The sequence below is a fragment of the Chiloscyllium plagiosum genome, chromosome 3 (assembly GCF_004010195.1).
Source record: "Chiloscyllium plagiosum isolate BGI_BamShark_2017 chromosome 3, ASM401019v2, whole genome shotgun sequence".
NCBI classification, from domain to species: domain Eukaryota; kingdom Metazoa; phylum Chordata; class Chondrichthyes; order Orectolobiformes; family Hemiscylliidae; genus Chiloscyllium; species Chiloscyllium plagiosum.
The window spans coordinates 129,653,483-129,676,295 of record NC_057712.1 but is presented as its reverse complement, the minus strand read 5'-3'; the positions used below and the strand labels follow the sequence as shown (position 1 = coordinate 129,676,295).

Here is a 22,813-nt window from a genome sequence, read left to right as displayed (position 1 = left end):
GGGTCTGGAATCTGCGCTGTGACTCCCTGCTGTCGTTGATGTTGAGGCTGGCGATAGTTGTCTCCATGTCAGAAGCTTTGTGCAACCACCACCAGTACAGTTAAAAACCTATATACACACACATTTACTGGGAGGACGAGGGAGGGGCACAGAAGTCCCTCGCCCTCACCAGGAGCACCCCCAGGAAGTTCCTGACTCGCTTTCGCTCGTTAATGTCGAGCCCAGGCGCCTGGCGGGCAGCGAGGGTCGACCAGTAAACTCTTTCAAATGAGCTCCAGCGGTCGAGCACCAGTTGGGTTCTATCCCGGCGACTCCGAGATTCCTTGACAAATTCCCAGAGTTCCTCGAGGGGGATGAGGGGGAGATCGGTGGGGGTCACCTGGGACTCAAAAATGTCACTGCAGACGGAGTCCGCGTCGTCCCCGGTGTCCGCCACCGATCCCGAACCCTCCTCCGGGAGGTCGCCCTCGATCATCGACCCCTCCCCCACCAAGAGGATGGGGGCTGGTCCGGCGCCGCCAACCGGCCTCAAACCCCCTGCGACCCCACCCCCAGGGTCACCGGCGGTACCTTCCTCGGCGCACCCCTTCCCAGAACACCCAAAGTTCGGGTCATCGGGCAGCAGAGGCTCGGGGCCCCGCTCCTCTCCCGACGCCGGGACGCCCAGCTCCTCGGGGAAAAGGTCCTCCCCCAGGGCCAAGGCACCTGGAAAAACAGTCTGGGAGGGAGGAGCGAGGAGCGAGGATAACACCTTCCTCCCCTCCACCGCTCGACGACCCAGCAAGGGTCCTCCATTGTAGCCCGCACCACGGCCCATGTGGTTATTAAAGTCCTCCCCAGGGGCCAGAGGAGTTGAGGCAGCAGGAGGCCCTGCTGTAGCCCCTGAGGGTTCGGGTATGTCGGGCCACGGTGCGGGACAGTCAAGAGGCACCGTTGGCTCATCCCCTGGAGAGGGGCAGCGCTGCCGGCACACTGCTAGAATGTCTCTCCCCTCTAAGGGCAAACACCTCTTCCTCAGAGGAACAGGGAGCAATTTATGGGCCTTCCCCTCCCCACCCGCCTTTGTGGTCATGGGGCCCGAGATCCCCCCCCCCCAAGCCTTTCCCGTAATACGATTGGCTGGGGGAAAACAGGGGGCGTGGCCAGGGTGGGGAGGGTCAGCTGTGTCACTTCCTGCCCTGCCCCACCCCTGATTTATCAGGTGATGGTGGGCAGGGCAGCAGCCTAGTTCCCTCTCTGGGGCCCAGAGACACGGTCACTGCAGGAGGTAGGGCAGCAGCAGTGGTTCTCCCCAGGTTAGTGCCAGGGTGTGGCTGTGCTCGGGGGCCACTGGGCCAGGTGTTATAGCGCCAGAGGTTTCTGTATTGGGGTGGGTGTGGGGTCAGTGGGGCCAGGATCACTACGGGTTTGGGGGTCAGGGTTCCCGTGCCGGGGTGACGCTGGCACAACTGTAGGGGCAGGTCATGGGCTAGGTGTAGGGGAAGGGGATAGGGTGGTCTCCCTGTGGGTGGGCCTGACTCATTGCGTTTTCCTGAGCGCCTTCCAGCTGGTCAGATGCTCACCCCGCCCTCCCCTTCCCCATCTGAGGCTGAGGCATTGGAAGCCTTTGGCTTAGCCCCCACTGCTGGGGCTTGTGGTGTAGTCTTCGGAGGAGGGGGAGTGGGTGCAGTGGCGCCACCCTCAGCCGTTGGCAGTTTTTTCTTATGTGCCCCACCTTGTGGCACAAGTGGCACCACACGCCGTCCGCTGTCCAGAAGATGTGGTAGGCCGCGCCCTCAGGAGGGTAAAGGAGCCCTCGGTGACCTCCTCCCGGGCCAGGCAAATAAACACCTTGCGTCGGAAGGAGTATACATGCCGCAGGGCAGGGTCCTTAAGACCAAGCAGGAGCGGTTGGACACCTGACTGGATCTCCCCCAGGGTGTTGAGGTGGGGAAGAAGGAGCTTACTGGCAATGAAGGACGGGATGTTGGAGATCACGACCCTTGTTCAGGGAGAAGTTGGCCTTCCCATACATCCGGGCCGCAGCGACGAAGGCCAGCAGGCCTCGATCGTCATATTGGCGTGGGGACAGGCCTTGACCCCCAGGCGTTTAGTCAGGTGCCTGAAGGGGGTGCGGTTGCAGCCGAGCCTAAGGCAGCGGCTACCCCGGCATAGGTGCGGCTGGGCCCTGCGACCCTTGGGCTTGCCATACTCTACTGCTGGATGTTGGTAGGCCCCAGGCAGCAGCAGTGGAGGTGGGCCTCTGGCAGCAGTGGCGGAGGTCCTGGGGAGGTGTCCAAGGCGAGTCACAGGCAGCAATGGTGGAAACCGGCCTCGGGCAAGTCCCAGGTAGGCCCTTGGTCGCAGCGGTGGGGGCAGACCTGTTGGGGAGGGTCCCCAAGGCAAGTCCCAGGCAGCCACAAAATTTAGTCCCAGGCAGCAGCAGTAGCAGTGGTGGAGCTTGTGGGGCGGGCCCCGAGGCTAGTCCCAGGCAGCGATGGTGGAGGCGGGCCTAAGCGTTGGAGGCAGGCCTCGGGCAAGTCCTAGGCAGGCCCTTGGTCACAGCGGTGAGGGCAGACCTGCTGGGGAGGGTCTCCAAGGCAAGTCCCAGGCCACCCCAAAATTTAGTCCCAGGCAGCAGCAGTGGAGGTGGGCCTCTAACGGCAGCGGTGGAGGTCCTGGGAGGGGCCCAAGCCGAGTCCCAGGCAGCAGCAGTGAGGCAGGCCCCAAGCAGTAACAACTTAGGCAAGTCTGGGCAGGGTCCCAGAGACCAGCAGTGACACTCCCTTGACCTGGGTGAGGCCCAGGCTGCAGCTCTAAAAGTAGGCCCAGGACTCAGAACTCTCACTTCCTTCTGCCTCCTCCTTCTTCTCCTCCTCCTCCTCCTTCTTCTTCTCCTTCTTCCCTCCTTCAGCTCTCTCGATGTGGGGCAGCTGGTCCAGGGACAGTCCCCTTCCTCTCAGACACAGTCAAGGAGGAGAGTCTTTGCGCACACACACACACACACACTGATCCAGCTCCCTCAAAGCCAGCTCTGAGTGAACAGGATGTGTGACACCCCTGTTCTTTTTTTTTCTCGTGACCTGAACCTCTGACTCTCCGGTTTTTTTTTATTTTCTTCACACTACAGTTTTGGGTTTTTTTCTGTCGGTCAGGACTCCCTGATTGGACCAGATTAACAACCCAGTCAGGGGTCTCATGAGGTCCAGTGACTGACCTCATTGCAATCATTACACTCTCTATACTCTTTGATCCCTTCAGCCTGAAAAATTATATCTAACTCCTTGAAATATTCAATATTTTGGCCTCCAACACCTTCCGTGGCAGTGAATTCCACAGGATCAGTATCCTCTGGGTGAAGAAATTTCATTCCAGAGTTGATCCAAGAAATCATTCTAGTATTTACGTGTCCATTCCTCTTAGAATTTTATAAATTTCTGAGATTCCCTTCATTCTTCTAACCTGTAATGGATATAGTCCTAATCCATCTAATCTCTCCTCATACATCAGTCCTGCCATCCCTGGAGTCGGTCTGGTAAACCTCCCTCCATAGCCAGATAAGGAATCGAAACCTGCCAGCACAGTATTCTGGATGTGGTCTCTCCCGAGGCTCTGGCTCTGAGCCAGGCATCCCTTCCCCTATACTTGAATCATCTCATTACCATTTGTCTTTTTCATTGCCTGCTGCACTTGCATGTTTGGACAAGATTAAGAGGTATGAAGTCTTTCAAGACTGTATTTTTCATACTTTATTTTCTGTCCTTTTGGCACATTTATAGGGTTATAGGAACAGCAGTATCTTTTTAAATAAAATTTGAATATTTCTATCTCTCACACCAGTTCTACACTGGTGTATTATATGGCTCATTGGCTATGTATTTAACGCTTGCTGGGTGGATGGGCATGGAAGAGGCATAAATTGGCATTGACTTGGCATGGACTGTGAAGGGCCATTGCGGATCAATTGTGAGGAAAGAGTTGGCACCGAGAGTGCAAAGGTCCATTGGAGTGAGAGGGGTGCTGAATTGGCATAAAACTGGCATAGGCAATGTGTTTTGAACCCATTTGAAGTCCAGACAATGGTTGTTGACTCTCTTGAGGGCAGTGAACAATGAGTCATGGAGTTATCTGGCCTGACTGCGCAAAAAGTACAGAGTGTAGGAATGGTCTAGCCCTGCAACGGAGCCAGCCATGTCAGTATCCCTTATTCCATCTCTGAAAATCTTGACCTTGGTCCTTATTGCAAGGGAAATAGAATACAAAAGTAGGGAGTAAAACAGAAACTGCTGAGAACACTCAGCAGGTCTGCCAACATATGTGAAGAAAGAAAGTGTTCACACTTTGATTCCAATAACAATTCAGAATGGCATGACTATCTTCTGTATATCCTGTTGCTGTCTTAAATTTCCAGTTTGGAAATTTGCTTCAATTTATCTAAAAGTATGGAAGTTTTGTGACAACTATATAGGATATTCTGATATCTGGAGTACAGTTTTGGTTTCCTCCCTTAAGTAGGGATATGTTTGATTGGGGTAAGTTCAGAGAAGCCTTGATGGTCTGATTCTTGAGATTAGGGGTTGCCTTAAATGAGGAAAGGTTCAACAAGTTGGGCCTATACTCATCAGTTGTTAGAAAAATGAGAGGTGATCTTGTTAAAATATATGATTCTTAGAGTTTTTACATCATTGAAAGAGGCTTCTCGGTCCATTATATCTGTGCCAATCATCAAACATCCATCTCTTCAAATCCCATTTTCCAGCATATGACTTCTTGCTTTTTATGCTGTGAGGTTTCATATGACAATCTAACTACTTAAATGCCTAAAGGATTCCTGCCTCTACTGCCCCTTCAGGTATGGAGTTGCAGATATCCACAACCCTCTGGGGGAGAAAACTGTTTCCTCAAAATCCCCTCTAACCCTCTAATCCTCCTCACCTTAAAATGGTCCCCCCTGGTTTTTGACCCCTCTGCTAAGGGGAAGTGTTTCTGGCTGTTTATTCTGTCTATGCCCCTCAGAACTTTGTACACCTCGATGAAATTCCCGCTCAACCTTCTCTACAGAGTAGTGTCTGAGCTGCTGCAATTCCTCTTTGTCTCCCACTGTAGGCTGGGAGTTTATCCACTTTCCAGCCCACTAAAACAGTTAATATTTCTTCCCTCTCAGTGCTAATTGTTTAAATGTATCACAGTCCCCCCTCACTAATTTCTAGACTTACATGGTCCTTCTCTGCAGCAAATATAGATGCAAAGAAATCATTTAAAACCTCAGCTATGTCTTCTGGCTCCACACACACACATCGCTACGTTTGATCCTAATACGCTATAACCTTTCCCTGGTGAGTCACTTGTTCTTAACATACTTATAAAAAGCCTTTGCATTTTTCTTAATGTTAGCCAGCAGTGTTTCTCCATTTTCCCCTCTTCACTCTACTTGTTTTATTTTTAAGCAGCCCCTGCACCTTTCTGTGTTCCTTTGGGAGCATCCACTGTTTGTAGTCTTTGGTTGCTACCTTAAGTGTTTTTTTTCTGATCCAATCCTTGCCATGCAGAGTTCTCTGCACTTGTTGCCTCCACCCATTACCTTTATGGGAATGTGTTGATCCTACACTCTCACTATGAATGTCTCCCTTTGAATGATTCCCACTGCTCCGATGTGGGTTTTCCTGCAAGTAGCCGCTCCCAGTTCACTATGACCAAACTCTATCTTATCCTAATGAAATTGACCTTTCCCCAATTCAGAACCTTTATCTTTGTCCTTATCTATAATTACAAGATTCTGAAGGGTTTGAAACAACACTGCCCCTCAATGAGGAATCTTGGACAAGGGAGCACAGCTTAAGAACAAGGGTTATTTCATTTAAGATGAAGTTGAGGAGTGAGTCATTGAAATTGTCCAAGGCTGGGTTTGACAGAGTTCTCATAGAGTCATGGAGTCATACAGCATGGACTCAGCCCCTTTGGTCCAACTCGTCTACACTGACCATATTCCCAAAGTAAACTCCTCTCTCCTGCCTGCTCCTGGCCCATATCCCTCCAAACCTTTCATATTCATGTACTTATCCAAATGTCTTTTAAGTGTTGTAATTGTACCCAGATCTACCACTTCCTCCGGCGGTTTGTTCTACATATGAACCACACACCGTATAAAAACATTGCCACTAATGTCCTTTTTAAAACAATTTCCTCTCACCTTAAAAGCTGCCCCCCTAATTTTGAAGACTCCCCCCACCCTAGGGAAAAGACTTTTGCTATTCACCTTTATCTATGCCCCTCATGATTTTATAAACCTCTGTAAAGTCACCCTTCAACCTCCTATGCTCCAGTCAAAAGGGTCCCAACCTAACCATCCTCTCCTTATAATTCAAACCCTCCATTCCCAGCAACATCCTCACAAATAATTTTTGAACCTTCTCCAATTTAATAATATTCTTCCTATAGCAGGGCCAACAGAACTGCAAGCAATACTCCAGAAGAGTACTCCAGGGCAACTCCAGTGGTTAGCACTGCTGCCCCACAGCGCCAAGGACCACAGTTAAGTTCCACCCTCAGATGACTGTGTGGAGTGTGCACCTTCTCCCCGTGTCTGCATGGGTTTCCTCCGGTTGCTCCAGTTTCCTCCCACAGTCCAAAGATGTGCAAGTTAGGTGGATTGGCCATGCTAAATTACCTATAGTGTCTCGAGGTGTGCAGGCTTGGTGAATTAGCCATGGGAAATGTGTTACAGGGATAGGTTAAGAGAGTGGGTCTGGGTAGGATGCTGTTTGGAGGGTTGGTGTGGACTCGATGGGCTGAATGACATGCTTCCACACTGTAAGGATTCTATGATAAGAAGCCTCACCAACATCCTGTGTAACCTCAACATAATGTTTCAACTCCTTTACTCAAAGATCTGAACAATGAAGGCAAATGTGCAAAACACCTTCTTAACCACCCTGTCTACCTGTGATGCAAATTTCAATGAATTATGTACCTGAACCCCTAGGTTTTCTCTGTTCTACAACATTACCCATCTAGGTCTTGCAGGACTGCTAGGCATGTTGAGTTAATGCCATGGTCAGACCAGCCATGGTGCCACTGAATGGTGCGGATCAGGTTCAATGGATTGAATGACCTCCTGTTCACATTGTTGTTCCTGTTGCAGTAAATGAAAACATTGAACTGTTCTCATTTAACACTGACTTCAACAACATGCTTCTTCAGGCCGAACAGCAGGCTGCCCGTAGAGTGATTGTCACCAACTATGTCCACCGTTCCTTTCATGGTTCTGATTGGGGCCACTTTAAAGCTGGATGGGGCCACAGGGATTTTGAAAAAGAAGTACAAAATGCTTTAAAACACCCACTTACTGTTGTACTATCAGAAGTACTAAGATAAGTCCTCTACATTTTGTCATTCACATAAATGATTTGGATGCGAGCATAAGAGGTACAGTTAGTAAGTTTGCAGATGAGACCAAAATTGGAGGTGTAGTGGACAGCGAAGATTACAACAGGATCTTGACTAGATGGGCCAATGGGCTGAGAAGTGGCAGATGGAGTTTAATTTTCCTTTATTGGTCAGAGTATTGAGTACAGGAGTTAGGAGGTCATGCTGCGGCTGTACAGGACATTGGTTAGGCCACTGTTGGAATATTGTGCGCAATTCTGGTTTCCTTCATATCAGAAAGATGTTGTGAAACTTGAAAGGGTTCAGAAAAGATTTACAAGGATGTTGCCAGGATTGGAGGTTTTGAGCTATAGGGAGAGGCTGAACAGGCTGGGGCTGTTTTCCCTGGAGGCTGAGGGGTGACCTTATAGAGGTTTACAAAATTGAGGGGCATGGATAGGGTAAATAGGCAAAGTCTTTTCCCTGGGGTCGGGGAGTCCAGAACTAGAGGGCATAGGTTTAGGGTGAGAGGGACTAGATATAAAAGAGACTGATGGGGCAACGTTTTCACACAGAGAGTGGTACGTGTTTGGAATGAGCTGCCAGAGGAAGTGGAGGCTGGTACAATTGCAACATTTAAGAGGCATTTGGATGGGTATATGAATAGGAAGGGTTAGGAGGGATATGGGCCGGGTGCTGGCAGGTGGGACTAGATTGGGTTGGGATATCTGGTCAGCGTGGACGGGTTGGACCAAAGGGTCTATTTCCATGCTGTACATCTCTATGACTCTATGACAAGTCCCTTAAAGAACAGAGTAAATCTAGTGTTTTATCTATTCCTCTTGAAAGACATTTGCTAACTTTATTGTTTAAGTTTGTGGAAAAAAATGACCACTCCGTCAGGTGCTGAAGAACTAAAGCCTTTGGAACTGGGATTCCAGTCACCAGTTGATGGTGCCTTTTAAAAAGCCATATGTGAGGTTCCTCATTGTGCAAAATGGTCTTGAAAGTCCAGGATCCAGATCAGATGAATGTGCTTTTTTAGTTCAAATGAGCGAATTGCCTGTTGTAGTCTGTATCTGATGTAGTGACGCTGTTTCTGTTTTCAGCTATGCGGCTCTGATAGCTGACTGGCCAGTGGTGGTCCTAGGGCTATGCACAGTTCTCATTGTGATCTGTGCACTGGTTGGAATCCTGGTACCAGATCTTCCCGACTTCTCGGACCCATTGCTGGTGAGTGATTCTCCCATCGTTCTGTTGTGACTGAAATTGCAGTGAATTCTACAGATCACTGCAACCTTGTTCCCCCTCATGGAGGTTTGTTCCTTGTATGAAAATTTGGGGCCGGAATTCGATGGCTTGTCTTTTTGTGCTATTGCCGCTTTGATGAGAGTCCAACTGTTGCAAATGATTCAACAGATTTGAAAGCAAATTGGTTCTGATTCTTGAAGATATCTCAGTCTGTGGAATAATTGTTCCCAACCTTTTCAGTATCAAGGAATACTTCAGTGAGACAAACAATTCCACAGCACACCTACTTTTTCCAACTGAATTGATTGCTCATAAATGTCAGATATTTATTTATATATATTACTGTACCACAGTAGGAATGGACACTCTGGTCAATGAGGCTCACCATCTATCCAACAAACCTCCAGCTGCCACTCTCAATACATGCCCACCTTAAACCTGGCACAGTCTGCACCAGTCACAGGGAAGAAGTCCAGTCACAGAAACCCATATTCCCTCTCCCCACACCTCACCAAAGTTCCTCTCCCCAAAAATGTGTGGACCCGTTACCGAGTTCAGCATGCACATGGGATTATGCCTTTGTCTGTGACCCCACTCCCAGACAGTTCATGTTTGTTGATGACAGTGGAGACACCAGTCAGCTCAACACCATGAGAGGTCAAACCTGAGAATTTAGATAGAAGTTACAATGCTGAGACAACAAGAAAAGAAGTAATGAGGTGGGCTGAGAGGAACAGACACTGTTTGATTCAGGAATAGTTAGTCAGACCAGTCAAGATCAAATCACCATCACTGTTAAATGTGAGTGGAGTGACATTCAGTTCAGCATTCAACCCAGAGCAATTAAGACTCCAACTCCAATTCCAGTAGCTATATTGTGCTGCCTTGATGTATTTAGCAAGAGCTAGTGACAGCTGAATAAACAGTGAGGATTGTACTCAGATAATCCAGTTGCTGTCGGCAATGCTGCTTGTTCAGATCATTGCTGGAGCTTCACTGTTTCTCTTCAGGAGGGCTGTTAGTTCAAAGCTACTACTGTCACCTGTTTGGTAGCGATGTTAAATGGAGGTCACTCAATATTCCATAACAGAATCCACTGCAAAATACAGTCCCCAGCCGAAATAAAAGCAGAAAGTGCTGGAGAAACTCAGCAGCTCTGGCAGCCTCAGAACACCGTTCTGAGGAAGGGTCTTTTGACCCGAAATGTTACTCTGACTTCTCGCTATAGATGCTGCCAGATCTGTTGAGCTTTTCCAGCAATTTCTGTTTTTATTTCTGATTTACAGCATCCGCAGTTCTTTCACCTTTTATTTCTAGATTGATGTGTCTTTCAGTTTTTAAAATCCACTTGTCTCTTCATAGATGTTGCCAGACCTGATGAGTTTCTCCAGCATTTTATCTTCATTCCACATTTGCAGCATCTACAGTACTTTGTTTAATTTGAGGGCCTCTTTCAATGACCTGGCTACTTTAAAACTGCTAAAAATGAGCTTAGCAATCTACCCCGTAGAGTTTGTGAAGGGAGCTGTGCACAAATGGGGCACTGCTTTTATTTGCAAGCAGAGCATCTTGCTGCTTTCAGGAGTGAATTGTTTAAAGAGATATTGAGAGCTTTTTACCAAAGCTCGTGGTTCACAATAATGAAGCAAAGAATCAGAAATCATCGTGTTAACAATGCAATGTTATGATGTGAATCTTCTGCCCGAAAGGTGAAAACAGGCTTAATAAGATTCAAAAGGATAGTGTACAAATATTTGCAGGGAAGATTTGTTCAGCTATCGGGAAAGATCCAGAGAATGGGACTGATTGGATAGATTTCAGAAAGCCAGCATGACCATGATAGAGCGAATGGCCTCCTATGTTGTACAATTCTGTAATTTTGGAGAGTTGTGAACTGACCAATGTTTGGAAACTAAATATGTGAGCAGTCTTCTGATGTTTATACGATGTAATTGGATTGTTCTACTCTCAGCTGATTAAAATGAGCAATTTGAAAGTACATCACATAATGACAAGAGCTTGCTAAAGACTGGGATGAGTTTCCTCTGATGTGGCTGACAATTCAGTAGAACATTTGGATCGTTTGCTGTTTGATATTGCCACCTACAGGATCCTGGGAAGAAGTTGAAACTTTATTGCTGGAACAGCACAGTAGGTCAGGCAGCATCCAGGGAACAGGAAATTCGACGTTTCGGGCACAGGCCCATTGGATTGATCAGTCCAATGTTGTGACTAGCTCTATGAATGGGAGATATTTTCAGACCCCTGTTTTCCTTCCACAAGGTTATTGTATGGAGAGGTGAGGCAGAGGCCAGTGGAGCATAATTCAATTGTACCAAAAATTTCCCCAAACAATTGTTTCCTTGGTGACTAAGCAAAGCTAACAACTTCCCAGTTTCATTCCCGGGTCTCTGTTCACCTAGCTGATCCTGAGCAGCTATGGGGAGACGCTGAATAGGCTGGGGCTATTTTCCCCGGAGCATTTGAGGCTGAGGGTGAATTTATAGAGATTTATAAAATCATGAGGGACATAGGGTGAATAGTCAAGACCTTTTTCCCAGGGTGGGGGGGGGGTCCAAAACTAGGGGGCATAGGTTTAAGGTGAGAAGGGAAAGATTTAAAGGGGGCCTGAAGGGCACCTTTCTCACACAGAGGGTGGCGTGTGTATGGAATGAGCTGTTGGAGAATGTGGTGGAGGCTGATACAATTACAACATTTAAAAGGCATCTGGATGGGAATATGAATGGGAAGGGTTTGGAGGGATATGGGCCAAATCCTTGCAAATGGGACTAGATTAATTTAGGATATCTGGTCAGCATGGATGAGTTGGACCGAAGGGTCAATTCCATGCTGTACAAGTCTATGATTGTATAAGATGTTCTACGATTGGGTGAGGACTCATTGAATGTGATGGAAGGGAAAGGGAATCAACATAATTATATGACCCCTGCAGAACAGCCCTGTTTGTGTGTGAATGACATGACCTCATGGGGTTTGATGGTCATGCTGTTTGTCCATTCCACTCAGAATTCAAGCAGAAATCCACACAGATTTCAGCAACCCCCATTAGTCTATGTTGGCGCTAATCCGCACCCAACAATAATTTCAATTCCATGTAAGTCTTTCATCTGATGGTGCCTAAAGAGAGAAAGCAGAGGGTAGCAGGAGCCAGTACAAATGCAGCACTGGCGGGAGGAGTGAGCAAAGACACCCTGAACACATTGGAAACACTGCCTGGTATGTGACAGTGGCACATGAGGTTGGACTTTATAAGGGCAAGATGAAGCACTTGTTGCCAAACGATTGAATAATAAAAAGGTTCATGTTCAGTTTTCAAATATTTGTAGGGCTTTGAGCCGAGAGGAACAGCGATTGGCCAGAGATTGGTCACCTGGAATAACATGGTGAAAAACACAGGGTATCAAGCAACACTTGCAAATTATCCTTTCAAATACGCAGAGGAACAAGCCAAAAGGTAAGTGAGATACTGCAGTAAAACGATTGTGTAAAAATCTGTGGTCCCATGTAAAAAACAGAGCAATGGGAACAAATTGGCCAGACTGTGTTTGTGTCACAAATACCGCTTGCATTGAAGAAAAGATGTGCTGCTAATGAAAGCTTCAAGAAAGGGTTGTACTTGACAGTGATTGCACTTTTCCTGTGAAATGACCAGATCATTGTATTTTCCATGAAAATGTACTTTGTGGTTCATTATTAGTTTCACAGCAGGACAATTATGGTGGCACGGTCGCTCAGTGGTTAGCGCTGCTGCCTCTCAGCGCCGGGGACCTGGGTTCGAATCCATCTTTGGGTGACTGCGTGGAGTTTGCACATTCTCCCTGTGTCTGTGTGGGTTTCCTCCAGCTCCTCCAGTTTCCTCCCACAGTCCAACATGTGTAGGTTAGGATGGATTGACCACGCTAAATTTCCCAGAGTGTCCAGGGTTGTGCAGATTAGGTGGATTAGTCATGGGAAATGCAGGGTTGCAAGGATAAGAGGGATGTTGTTCAGTGAGAGGTCAGTGTAGACTTGATGGGCCGAATGCCCTGCTTCCATACTGTAGGGATTCTATGAATTTGATGTTGGGAAATCTTTTATTAAACTGTGCAGTGAGAGTGCTTGAATTGGGGAAGAATAATACATCACGTATTCAAGGGGAAAGATCAACAAAGTGAGACATTTATGGAGGGAAAATAGCTAATTGGCTGTGAAGCTTTTGTATTCTTTAATTATAGAATCCTTGAATGGCTCCAGTCCAGAATGATCCAATAAGCCTGTCATATGTACGCTGATTATCAGAATGTACAATTCATCAATGTCGTCTTCCTGTAGCCCTGCACTTTCTTATCTTTCAGATGATGGTCCAATTTCCACTGACACTGTATATTCCAGACCTTAACCACTCAAAAGGTGGTCACAACTTTCTTTTCATGTCACCATTGCTTCCTTGCTTTAACCCTGAGTCTGTGGTTCTCAATGCTACCACCAACAGGAACCGTTTCTCCGTCACTATTCTGTCCAGACCCCTCATGATTTTGAACATGATGAGTAAGGAACTGGTGGAGGCTGTTTTGACTCCAGCTCCACCAATTAATAAGATCCTGATCATTTCGGCCTCGATTTTACTTTCCTGCTTATCACTGTACCCTGAGATTTCCATTATCTGGAGATTCAATCTAATTTGACCTTAAAAATATTACAATCAATACGTCGATCAAATTGCTTGAAGAAACAGTCCCACCTTCTCCAATCTGTTGATGTAACTCAAGTTCCTCATTCATGGAAAAATCTTGTCAATCTTTTCTGTATTCTCTTTAACACTTTCATATCCTTTATAAAGTGTGGTGCCAATGAAGCTGAGCCAATATTTTACTCAGTTTTACCACAGCTTTCTTGCTTTTTGTACTTTATTCTCCTCATGAAGATGCTTCATGATTTAACTTGTCCTGCCACGTTCCATGACTTATGCACATGTACACTATCACTTCCTGTTACATCTTTGCAATTGTGTCCTTTACTTTACATTGTTTCTTCGTGGTGTTCCTGCCAACATGAATCATTAAATTTCACCTGTCACTGGTCTGTCTATTTCAAAATCTATCCGTCTCCATTTGAAATTCTACCCTATCCACCTCACAGTTCACAATACATCTCAATCATTCATATAGTTCAAACAAAGCAGTGGTTCTAACACTAACCCCGGGTACATCCGATGTAAAACTTTTCCCAGTGTGATAAACAACTATTATCTCTTTGCTTCTTATTCCTCAACCAATTTTGTAACCATTTTACTGCAGTCCCTTTTATTCCTTGATCTCTGATAGGCTCGAAGAAAGTGAGGGCTGCAGATGCTGGAGATCAGAGTCAAAAAGTGTGGTGCTGGAAAAGCACAGCAGGTCAGGCAGCATCTGAGGAGCAGGAGCATAAGCCCTTCATCAGTGCTTCATACGTTCCCGATGGAGGGCTTATGCCTGCTCCTTGGATGCTCCCTGACCTGCTGTGCTTTTCCAGCACTACAGTTTTTCAACTCTGATAGGCTCGAACCTACTCTAGAACATAAGCACTAGGAGCAGGAATAGGCCGTCTGGCCCTTTGAGCCTGCTCCACCATTGAATAAGATCATGGCTGATCTTTTGTGGCATCAGCTCCACTTACTCACCCTCTCACCGTAACCCTTAATTCCTTTACTGTTCAAAAGATTATCTCTCTTAGCTTTAAAAGCATTCAATGAGAAAACCACAACTACTTCACTAGGCAGGGAATTCCACAGATTCACAACTCTCTGGGATAAGAAGTTCCTTCTCAATTCAGTCCTAAATCTGCTCCCCCCAATTTCGAGGCTGTGCCGTCTTGTCCCAGTTTCACCCACCAGTGGAAACATGCTCTCTATTTCTATCGTATCTATTCCCTTCACAATCTTATATGTTTCTATAAGATTCCCCAATCATTCTTCTAAATTCCAATGGATATAATCCCTGTTTACTTAGTCTTTCCTCAAAAGCCAACCCCCTCAACTCCAGAATCAACCGAGTGAACCTCTTCTGCTCTCCCTCTAGTGCCAGTATATCCTTTCTCAAGTAAGGGGACCAATGCTGCACGCAATACTCCAGGTGTGGTCTCAGCAGCACCCTGTACAGCTGAAACATAACCTCCCTGCTTTTAAACTCAATCCCTTTAACATTGAAGAACAAAATTCCATTTGTTTTCTTAATTATCTGTTGCACCTACAGACCAACCTTCTGTTCTTCATGCACAAGGACACCCAGGCCCCTCTGCACAGCAGCATGCTGGAATTTTTTACCATTCAAGTAATAGTCCTTTTTACTGTTATTCCTACCAAAATGGATGACTTCACATTTGTTAACATTGTACTCCATCTGCCAGACCTTTGCCCACTCACTTAAACTATCTATTTCCCTCTGCAGTATTTCACAGTCCTCTGCACACTTTGCTCTATCACTCATCGGTGGCATGTTATCAAATGCCTTTGAAAGTTTGTATATGCTACAACACTGACATTGACCTCACCATCCAAATCTGTATCTCATCAAAAAACTCGAGCGTGATAGTAAACATAATTTGCCTTTAACAAGTTCACATTGTCTTTCTTTAATTAACCTAATTGGTCAAATAGCTATTCATTTGAAGAGTAAACTTCAGCAGGTATGGCAGCATCTGTGGAGAGGGAAACAGATGACATTTCAATCACACTGTAACTCCTCTTTGGAAGTATTAATTGACTTAGTTTTGTTCTACATAATTCAGTCTAGCATAAATGTAGTTGCTGAGCTTATCATTACACCATTTTTTGAGCAAGTGTTCTAATCCCAGTTGATGTTACCACTGGACAGTCAAATTCTAAAATGAAATCTGGCCTGATCAGTCATGTTTTCCTTTAAATTAACATGATGGTCACAGCGTAAGCACACTCTCCAGATTTGGTTTTAACAATAAGACAGGAGTTTATTACTTAAATTAATAAAAAACCAAATTGTCCACATATAACACAGTTTGAAAGAAATACAAAATCTCATCTACTCCCCAATGCCATCATATTACAGTTTTTCAAAAGTTCAGGGAAATTCCTTCTCCAGCAAATCTATAGGTTTTTCATAACTGCTTCTTTTCAGTTCTAGTCCTGTGAGCTGTGAACTGGTCAGGCAGCATCTGAGGAGCAGCAGAATCAATGTTTCAGGCATGAGCCCTTCATCAGGAATGAGTGCTGAGTTGGAGGCTTGGGACTGAGATAAGGTGGGTGGAGGGGAAATGAGGAAGCTGGTGAAATCCACATTGATCCCATGTGGTTGTAGGCTTCCAAGGTGGAAGATGAGGTGTTCTTCTTCCAGGCATCGGGTGGTTAGGGTTTAGCAGTGGAGGAGGCCCAGGGCCTGCATGTCCTGGTAGAGTGGGAGGAGGAGTTAAGTGTTCAGCCATTGGGCGGTGAGGTCAGTTGGTGCAGGTGTCCCAGAGATGTTCTCTGAAATGATCCGCAAGTTGGCATCCTATCTCCCCGATGTAGAGGAGACCATATCGGGTGCCACTGATACGGTAGATGACGTGTGGAGGTACAGGTAAATTTCTGTTGGATGCGGAAGGATCCTTTGGGGCCTTGGATGGAGGTGCGGGGGAGGTCCGGGTGCAGGTTTTGCACTTCTTGCGTTGGCAGGGGAAGGTGCTGGGGGTTGGACGTGGACTGGTGGAGGGGTGTGGATCTGACAAGGGAGTCACTGAGAGAATGGCCTTTCCGAAACCAGATAGGTGTGGGGTGAGAAATTATATCCCTAGTAGTGTGGTCTGTTTGTCGGTAGTGGAAGATCCTTGTTGCAATTGGAAAGGAGGAGTTCAAGGGCGGAGGTGTGGGAAGTGGAGGAGATGCACTGGCGGGCATCATCAATCAACATGGGAGGGGAAATTGCAGTCTTTGAAGAAGGAGGCCATCTGGGATGTTCTGTGGTGGAATTGGTCATCCTGGGAGCACATGCAGTGGAGGCAGAGGAATTGGAAATAAGGGATGGGATTTTTACAAGAGGAAGGGTGGGAGGAGATGTAGTCCAGGTAGCTGTGGTAGTCGTTGGATTTGAGGTAGATGTCTGTGGTTAGTCGATCACTGGAGGTGGAGAGGTCCAGGAAGGGAAGGGCGGTGTCTGAGATGGTCCAGGTGAATTTGGGGTGAAAGGTGTTGGTGAATTTGATGAACTGTTCAACTTCCACGTGGGAGCACAAGGTAGTGCTGATACAGTCATCGATGTAGTGGAAGAAAAGGTGGGGGGGGGGGGGGGAGGTACCAGCACCACACTCCCGATTCTAATCTCCAGCATTTGCAGTCCTAACTTTCTCCCTGTGAGCTATAGACCCTCTTCGTCTGAGGTCTTAGACTTTCTCAATTATAAATAACTAAGGCAGGCTTCTGCTTGTCTGGACGTTCTTAGAAACATCAACTATTAGACCGAGGTAACTTATTTCCTTTTTACAGGAAATTCTATACTTGTGTCTAACTTCAGTGAGGTCTCCTTTTAACTGCCCAGAAACATTTGGACTAAACTTAAAACAGACTTGCTCATCCTAGATTCTGCTGTGCTAATGGCTTGATATTTTCTCTCTCCAGTCGTAAACCCTGACAGTATGAAAAAAACTTCCATTAACTCTCTTGGAAGCACCAGAAGTGGTTTAAAATTATGGTTCTGGAAAGACTGACTGAATTAATATTTAAACGCCTTCACAACAAGGTATCAGTATTCATATGCCACTAGTTTAAAATTCAAAATCTAAGAAAACTTCAATATAAATCACCCCACAAGGGGATAAAATTTGTAATTCCTCACACCATCCTGGAGTCTAAAGAAGGCTGTAAATTATGGACAGAGGCTGTAAATTATGGACAGTGCCTGTGCACCTTCCACTTTCATTTCTCTCAGTTGCTCAGTTCCCTCAGCTCTTGGTACTTTATCAAGTTTAAGTACAGACAACCTATTCAATACATTTTCCTTAGTAACTTTAAACCTTTCAAGTGTCTGAACCACCTTCTCTTTCACTGTGATTTGTGCAGCATCTTTTCCTTGGGAGAGGTGGATGGAAAATATCCATTTAATACCTCAGCCACCCCCTCTCCCTTCGTGAATAAATTACCTCTTTGTTCGCTTATCAGTTCCAGTCCCTTTACCATCCTTTTACTGTTTGTATACCAGCTGAACACATTTTGTGTTGACTGTCATTCTCTTCTCTCACTCTCTTTCCTGATCCTCAATTCGCTGAAGATTTTTACAGTTCCTCTCTGAACTTTCCGTGTTCAGCTGAGCTTTTATTTGTATTAGCTCCTGACATCTGTCATGAGCACACTTTGTCATAGAGTCATACAGACACAGAAACAGACCCTTCAGTCCAACCCATCCATGCCAACCAGGTATCTCAGGGAGCTCTGGATGGCTTGCACCACCTTCTCCCTTTAAGGGAATACACCTTGAATTTACCCAAACTATCTCTTTTTTTAAAAGCAGCCTATTGCTCAGTCACAGTTCTGTCATCCAATCTTTGATTCTAGTTTATCTGGGTCAGATCCATTCTCTCCCCACTGAAGTTAAATTGTCCTGAGTTAATTATTCTTACTCCACTTTGCTCCATGTTATGATCGCCAGCCTGAACCTTATGGTTCAATGAACGCTTTCCCTTAAATATTAACTGCTAGTACATGATTCACTCGGATCAAGCTCATTCCCAAAACCCCTGTCTAACAGTGCTTCTTTTCTCCTTGGGTTGAAATATACCGCTGTAGAAAATTTTCTTGACCACACCTCAGGAACTGTGTCCCTCTGAACCCTATGTTCCTACTATCTGTTGTTAAATGCTCACTCATACATGGGTATAACATGCTAAGCTGAAAATAGTGATTCGAAATATTAGCAAACACTAGTTGAGGGGACAGCCCCTTATATCAGGGCTTTCACCACCAAAGACTGATGGAGAGCAAATGCTTTTTGCAAAACAAAGAGATTAAACATACAATCCAGAGCTCCTTCGGTGACAAAGGAGATAGAAATGAAGGAAAGGTGTTCTTGTGTCAGGTATTGGGTAGTAGTTGAGAACCAAACTAAATACAGCAAGTTCAGAAAGAAAGTGAAAAAGCAAAGAGAGATCATGGAAGAACACTGACAGCTAACATAAAACGAAATCCCAAAGTCGTCTATATGCACCTTGTGTGTGCCACACGGAGTGTTTTAACTCATGAGTCGACTCTTCATAACAATAAACAGTAATATTCATTTATTTGACAGAATTAATACTGTCACAATAAAATGAACAATTTTCACGACAAGTGCTATCTTGTGCTTGAGCTTAACTCTGGATGATATCCCGCCACACTAGAGCTTGGCTGTGCTCTACGTGGCAATGATCATCTGGTCGTCTTCTCCAGGTGGTCCCAGGGGTGTCGTCTTGCTCTTGAGTTACTGCCCTGAGCGTGGTGTGGCGATGATTCTTTTGCCTGAAAGTCTTTGTGCCCTTTTGGGAGAGTCTTCACTGTTCACCAATAGATTGACCAAGCTTGATCACCCTGATCAATCAGACCCAACCAGGCTGGGGCATGTTGATAGTATGGTGGTCCTTAGGCATCCATTCCTGGAGGTGCTGGGCACACGTAGCCTCCTCTAAATAAGGGTGTGAGGTGCCCCGGTGTCTGGTACACACCTCGGTGTTTCCAATCGCGCTGAGGATGCCATTCCATTGACTCCATTCAAACCCAAATTTGGGTGTGTATTGTAGGGTCTGCAGCTTCTGGGTCGAATGCAAACTGTTCATTGGTAGCTACACCCCGTCTTGATTCTGCAGCATGTTTATTACCACAGCCACTTTGGTCAAGGCTGGCCTTCATTTCCCAGCATGCCTTGTCCAATCTTTGTAAATCCATCATAAATTCATTAATTTGAGCAGCCTGTCCGGCCACAATATCAATATAGGAGAATGCTAGAAGGAGGAACAGGGTCAATTCAAGACCAAAGGGGATTTACATTCCGAAATGAGAGGCATGTTTGAGGTGTTAAATGAGTACTCTCCATCTGTCTTTACCTATAAAACCGATGCTGGCTGAGCCATAATGACTGAGGAGGAAATTCAATCACTGGGAGGGTTTAAAATTGATGAGGTATTGGATGAACAGTTGGTATTTAAAGTCAATACAGCACCAGAGTCAGGCAAGATACATCCAAGGATATTGAAAGATGTGAGAATGGAAATTGAAGAGGCATTCATAGTCTTTCTTCTGTCTTCCCTGGATTGGTTGTAAAAGTTATAAAGATCAGACCACTCTGTTTAACGTCAGTAGTGGGGTAATTTCCAGAATTATTCGGGATGGAATTAATAGTTGCATACAAAAATGCGGATTGAATGGGAAGGGTCAGCATGGTTTGGTGAAGGGAGAATCGAAGTGACTTGCTGGCATCCTTTAAGGAATGCTCCGTCTGGAAGTGGGGTAAAGACAGGTTCACTTGTGGCAATTGGGAAGACATTGGAAGGTTATTTAAACAGAAATGATGTGCAGAGTTATGATGGAAAGACACAGGGAGAGTACAGATAGTGTGGGCCCAATGGCCTCCTTTTACACAGTGAGCATTCTGTGAATGAATCTGCATTCATTCATCAGTATGACCAGCAATAGTTTCTGCCCTGTGGGTGTGTTTTTTTTTTAAATCGTAACAATCAACTGGTGCCTACCATGATCTAACTATTTCTGGTTTCTGACCTCCTCCGACAGACTTGCATTCTTATACAGTTTTAAAATGAGAGAAGTACAGAGAAGTAAACGAAGCCCACTCATTTAATTATAGCAAAGTTTCTTCATTTTATGATTTCTTTCTGTTTTCACCAAGTCATCGAGATGACCGATGGTCAGATGATCCCTACGACAGAGACAAGCGGCAGGCAGAGTGGAATTTCCACAAGGACAGCTTCTTCTGTGATGTTCCCAGTAAGTGCCATACTCGTGGTAGAGTCACTTGGCCTTTGTTGAAACACTGAATCTAACTCCAGTAGCATTGATCAGGGTTTTATGGAGATCTGCAGCCTGGCTGTTGTTGACCACCTGAAGTGGAAGCTATGTCTAACTTGGCTCATGTCTTCTAACCCTGCAGTTCGCCTGATGAGAGCTATCTAAACAAGCACATTCTAAAGCCAAGTGGAGGCTAAGAGTTGGGATGATTCTTTTGCTGAATTTACTTGTTTATCACCAGCTCCTGTCCTGGGGTTCAGCTAGCTGATCAAGGTCAGAATTAAAAACAGCAGGAAATGGGGAATGACAGTGCCGTAGTGGCTGTCAGAGATTAAAACATAAAGAGATCCTGGAGCAGATAATGAAAATATGTACAGGAAAGTAACATTATAATAATGTTCAATATGTAAATGTTCCTCCTAGAGAAGGAGCAAATCGTGACCTTCTGGTGGGAAATAAGGCAAGGCAAGTGACTGAAGTATTAGGAGGGGAACACTTTGGGACTAGTGATCATGATTCTATTAGTTTTAAAATTGTTATGGAAAAGGATAAGCCTTCCATAAAAGTTACATTTCTTAATTAGAGTAAGGCAAATTTTAATGGTATGAGACAAGAACTTACAAAAATTGATTGGGACCGACTGTTCGCAGGAAAGGGATGTCTGACAAGTAGAAGGCTTTCAAAAATGTAATTACGAGAGGTCAGAGGCAATATGTCCCGTGAGAGTAAAAGATATGGCTGGAAAGTGTAGGGAACAGTGGATAAAAAAATATATTGCGGTTTTAGTCAGAATAAAAACGAATCATACATTAGATCTAGACAAATTAATCTTGAAGAATATAAAGAGCGTAGGGGCATTCTTAAGAGGGAAATCAGGACAACAAAGAGGGGACATGAGATAGCCTTGGCAGGTAAGGTTAAGGATAATCCAAAGAAATTCTATAAATACACTAAGAGCAATTAGGGAGAGAGAGTAGGGCCCCTTAAAGATCAACAAGGTCGTCTTTGAGTTGAACCGCTGGAGATGGAAGAGATAGTAAATGAATATTTCATGTCAGTCTTTACTGTGAAGAAAGAATTGGAGACCATGGAACTCCGGGAAATAAATATTGATGTTTTGAAAAAAGTTCACGTTACAGAAGAGGAAGTGCTAGAGGTCTTCGAAAACATAAAAGTGGATAATTCTGTGATCTGACCAAGTGTATCTCAGGACATTGTGGGAAGTTTGGAAGGCAATATTTGTATCATCTATAACCACGGGTGAGGTGCCAATAGAATGGAGGGTGGTTAATGTTGGACCATTGTTTAAGAAAAGCTGTAAGGAGAAGCCTGGGAACTATCGACTTGAGTCTGACATCGGTGGTGGGTAAGTTGTTGGAGGGGATTCTGAAAGATAGGATTTACATGCATTTGGAAAGGCAAGGACTGATTAGGGATAATCACCATGGTTTTATGCAAGGATCACGCAAATGGTCCCAGGTGCCTGGGTCTACACTCAACGGAGTTTAGAAGGATGAAGGGGCATCTAATTGAAACGGGTAAAGGTGGATAAATCCCCAGGACCTGATCAGGTGTACCCAAGAACTCTGGGAAGCTAGTGAAATGATTGCTGGGCCCCTTGCTGAGATATTTGTATCATCAATAGTCACAGGTGAGGTGGCGGAAGACATGAGGTTGGCTACCGTGGTGCCACTGTTTAAGAAGGGTGGTAAGGACAAACTAGGGAACTATAGACCGGTGAGCCTGACCTCGGTGGTGGGCATGTTGTTGGAGGAATCCTGAGGGACAGGATATACATGTATTTGGAAAGGTAAGGAGACTGATTAGGGATAGTCAACATGGCTTTGTGCGTGGGAAATCATGTCTCACAAACTTGATTGAGTTTTTTGAAGAAATATCAAAGAGGATTGATGTGGGCAGAGCAGTAGATGTGATCTATATGGACTTCAGTAAGGTGTTTGACAAGGTTCCCCATGGGAGACTGGTGGGCAAGGTTAGATTTCATGGAATACAGGGAAAACTAGCCATTTGGATACAGAACTGGCTCAAAGGTAGAAGACAGAGGGTGGTGGTGGAAGGTTGTTTTTCAGACTGGAGGCCTGTGACCACTGGAGTGCCACAAGGATCGGTGCTGGGTCCTCTACTTTTTGTCATTTACATAAATGATTTGGATGTGAGCATAAGAGGTACAGTTAGTAAGTCTGCAGATGACACCAAAATTGGAGGTGTAGTGGACAGCGA

The 22,813-nt window shown here is 45.5% G+C and overlaps 1 protein-coding gene across 10 annotated transcripts in view; it reads left to right on the top strand.

The window, feature by feature from the left end:
* Positions 1-22,813, top strand: part of disp1 (dispatched homolog 1 (Drosophila)) — a 366,584-nt gene that overhangs the window by 331,877 nt on the left and 11,894 nt on the right. For 7 of the 10 annotated variants that reach the window (XM_043687321.1, XM_043687317.1, XM_043687315.1 and 4 more), the window contains 4 exons: positions 6,418-6,510; positions 8,454-8,577; positions 11,943-12,070; positions 20,454-20,551. In XM_043687321.1, the coding sequence (XP_043543256.1) occupies positions 6,418-6,510; positions 8,454-8,577; positions 11,943-12,070; positions 20,454-20,551 (443 nt within the window). Of the gene's footprint in view, positions 1-1,196; positions 1,296-6,417; positions 6,511-8,453; positions 8,578-11,942; positions 12,071-20,453; positions 20,552-22,813 lie in introns of those variants that run through there. The other 3 variants (XM_043687324.1, XM_043687325.1, XM_043687322.1) reach the window with 3 other exon arrangements.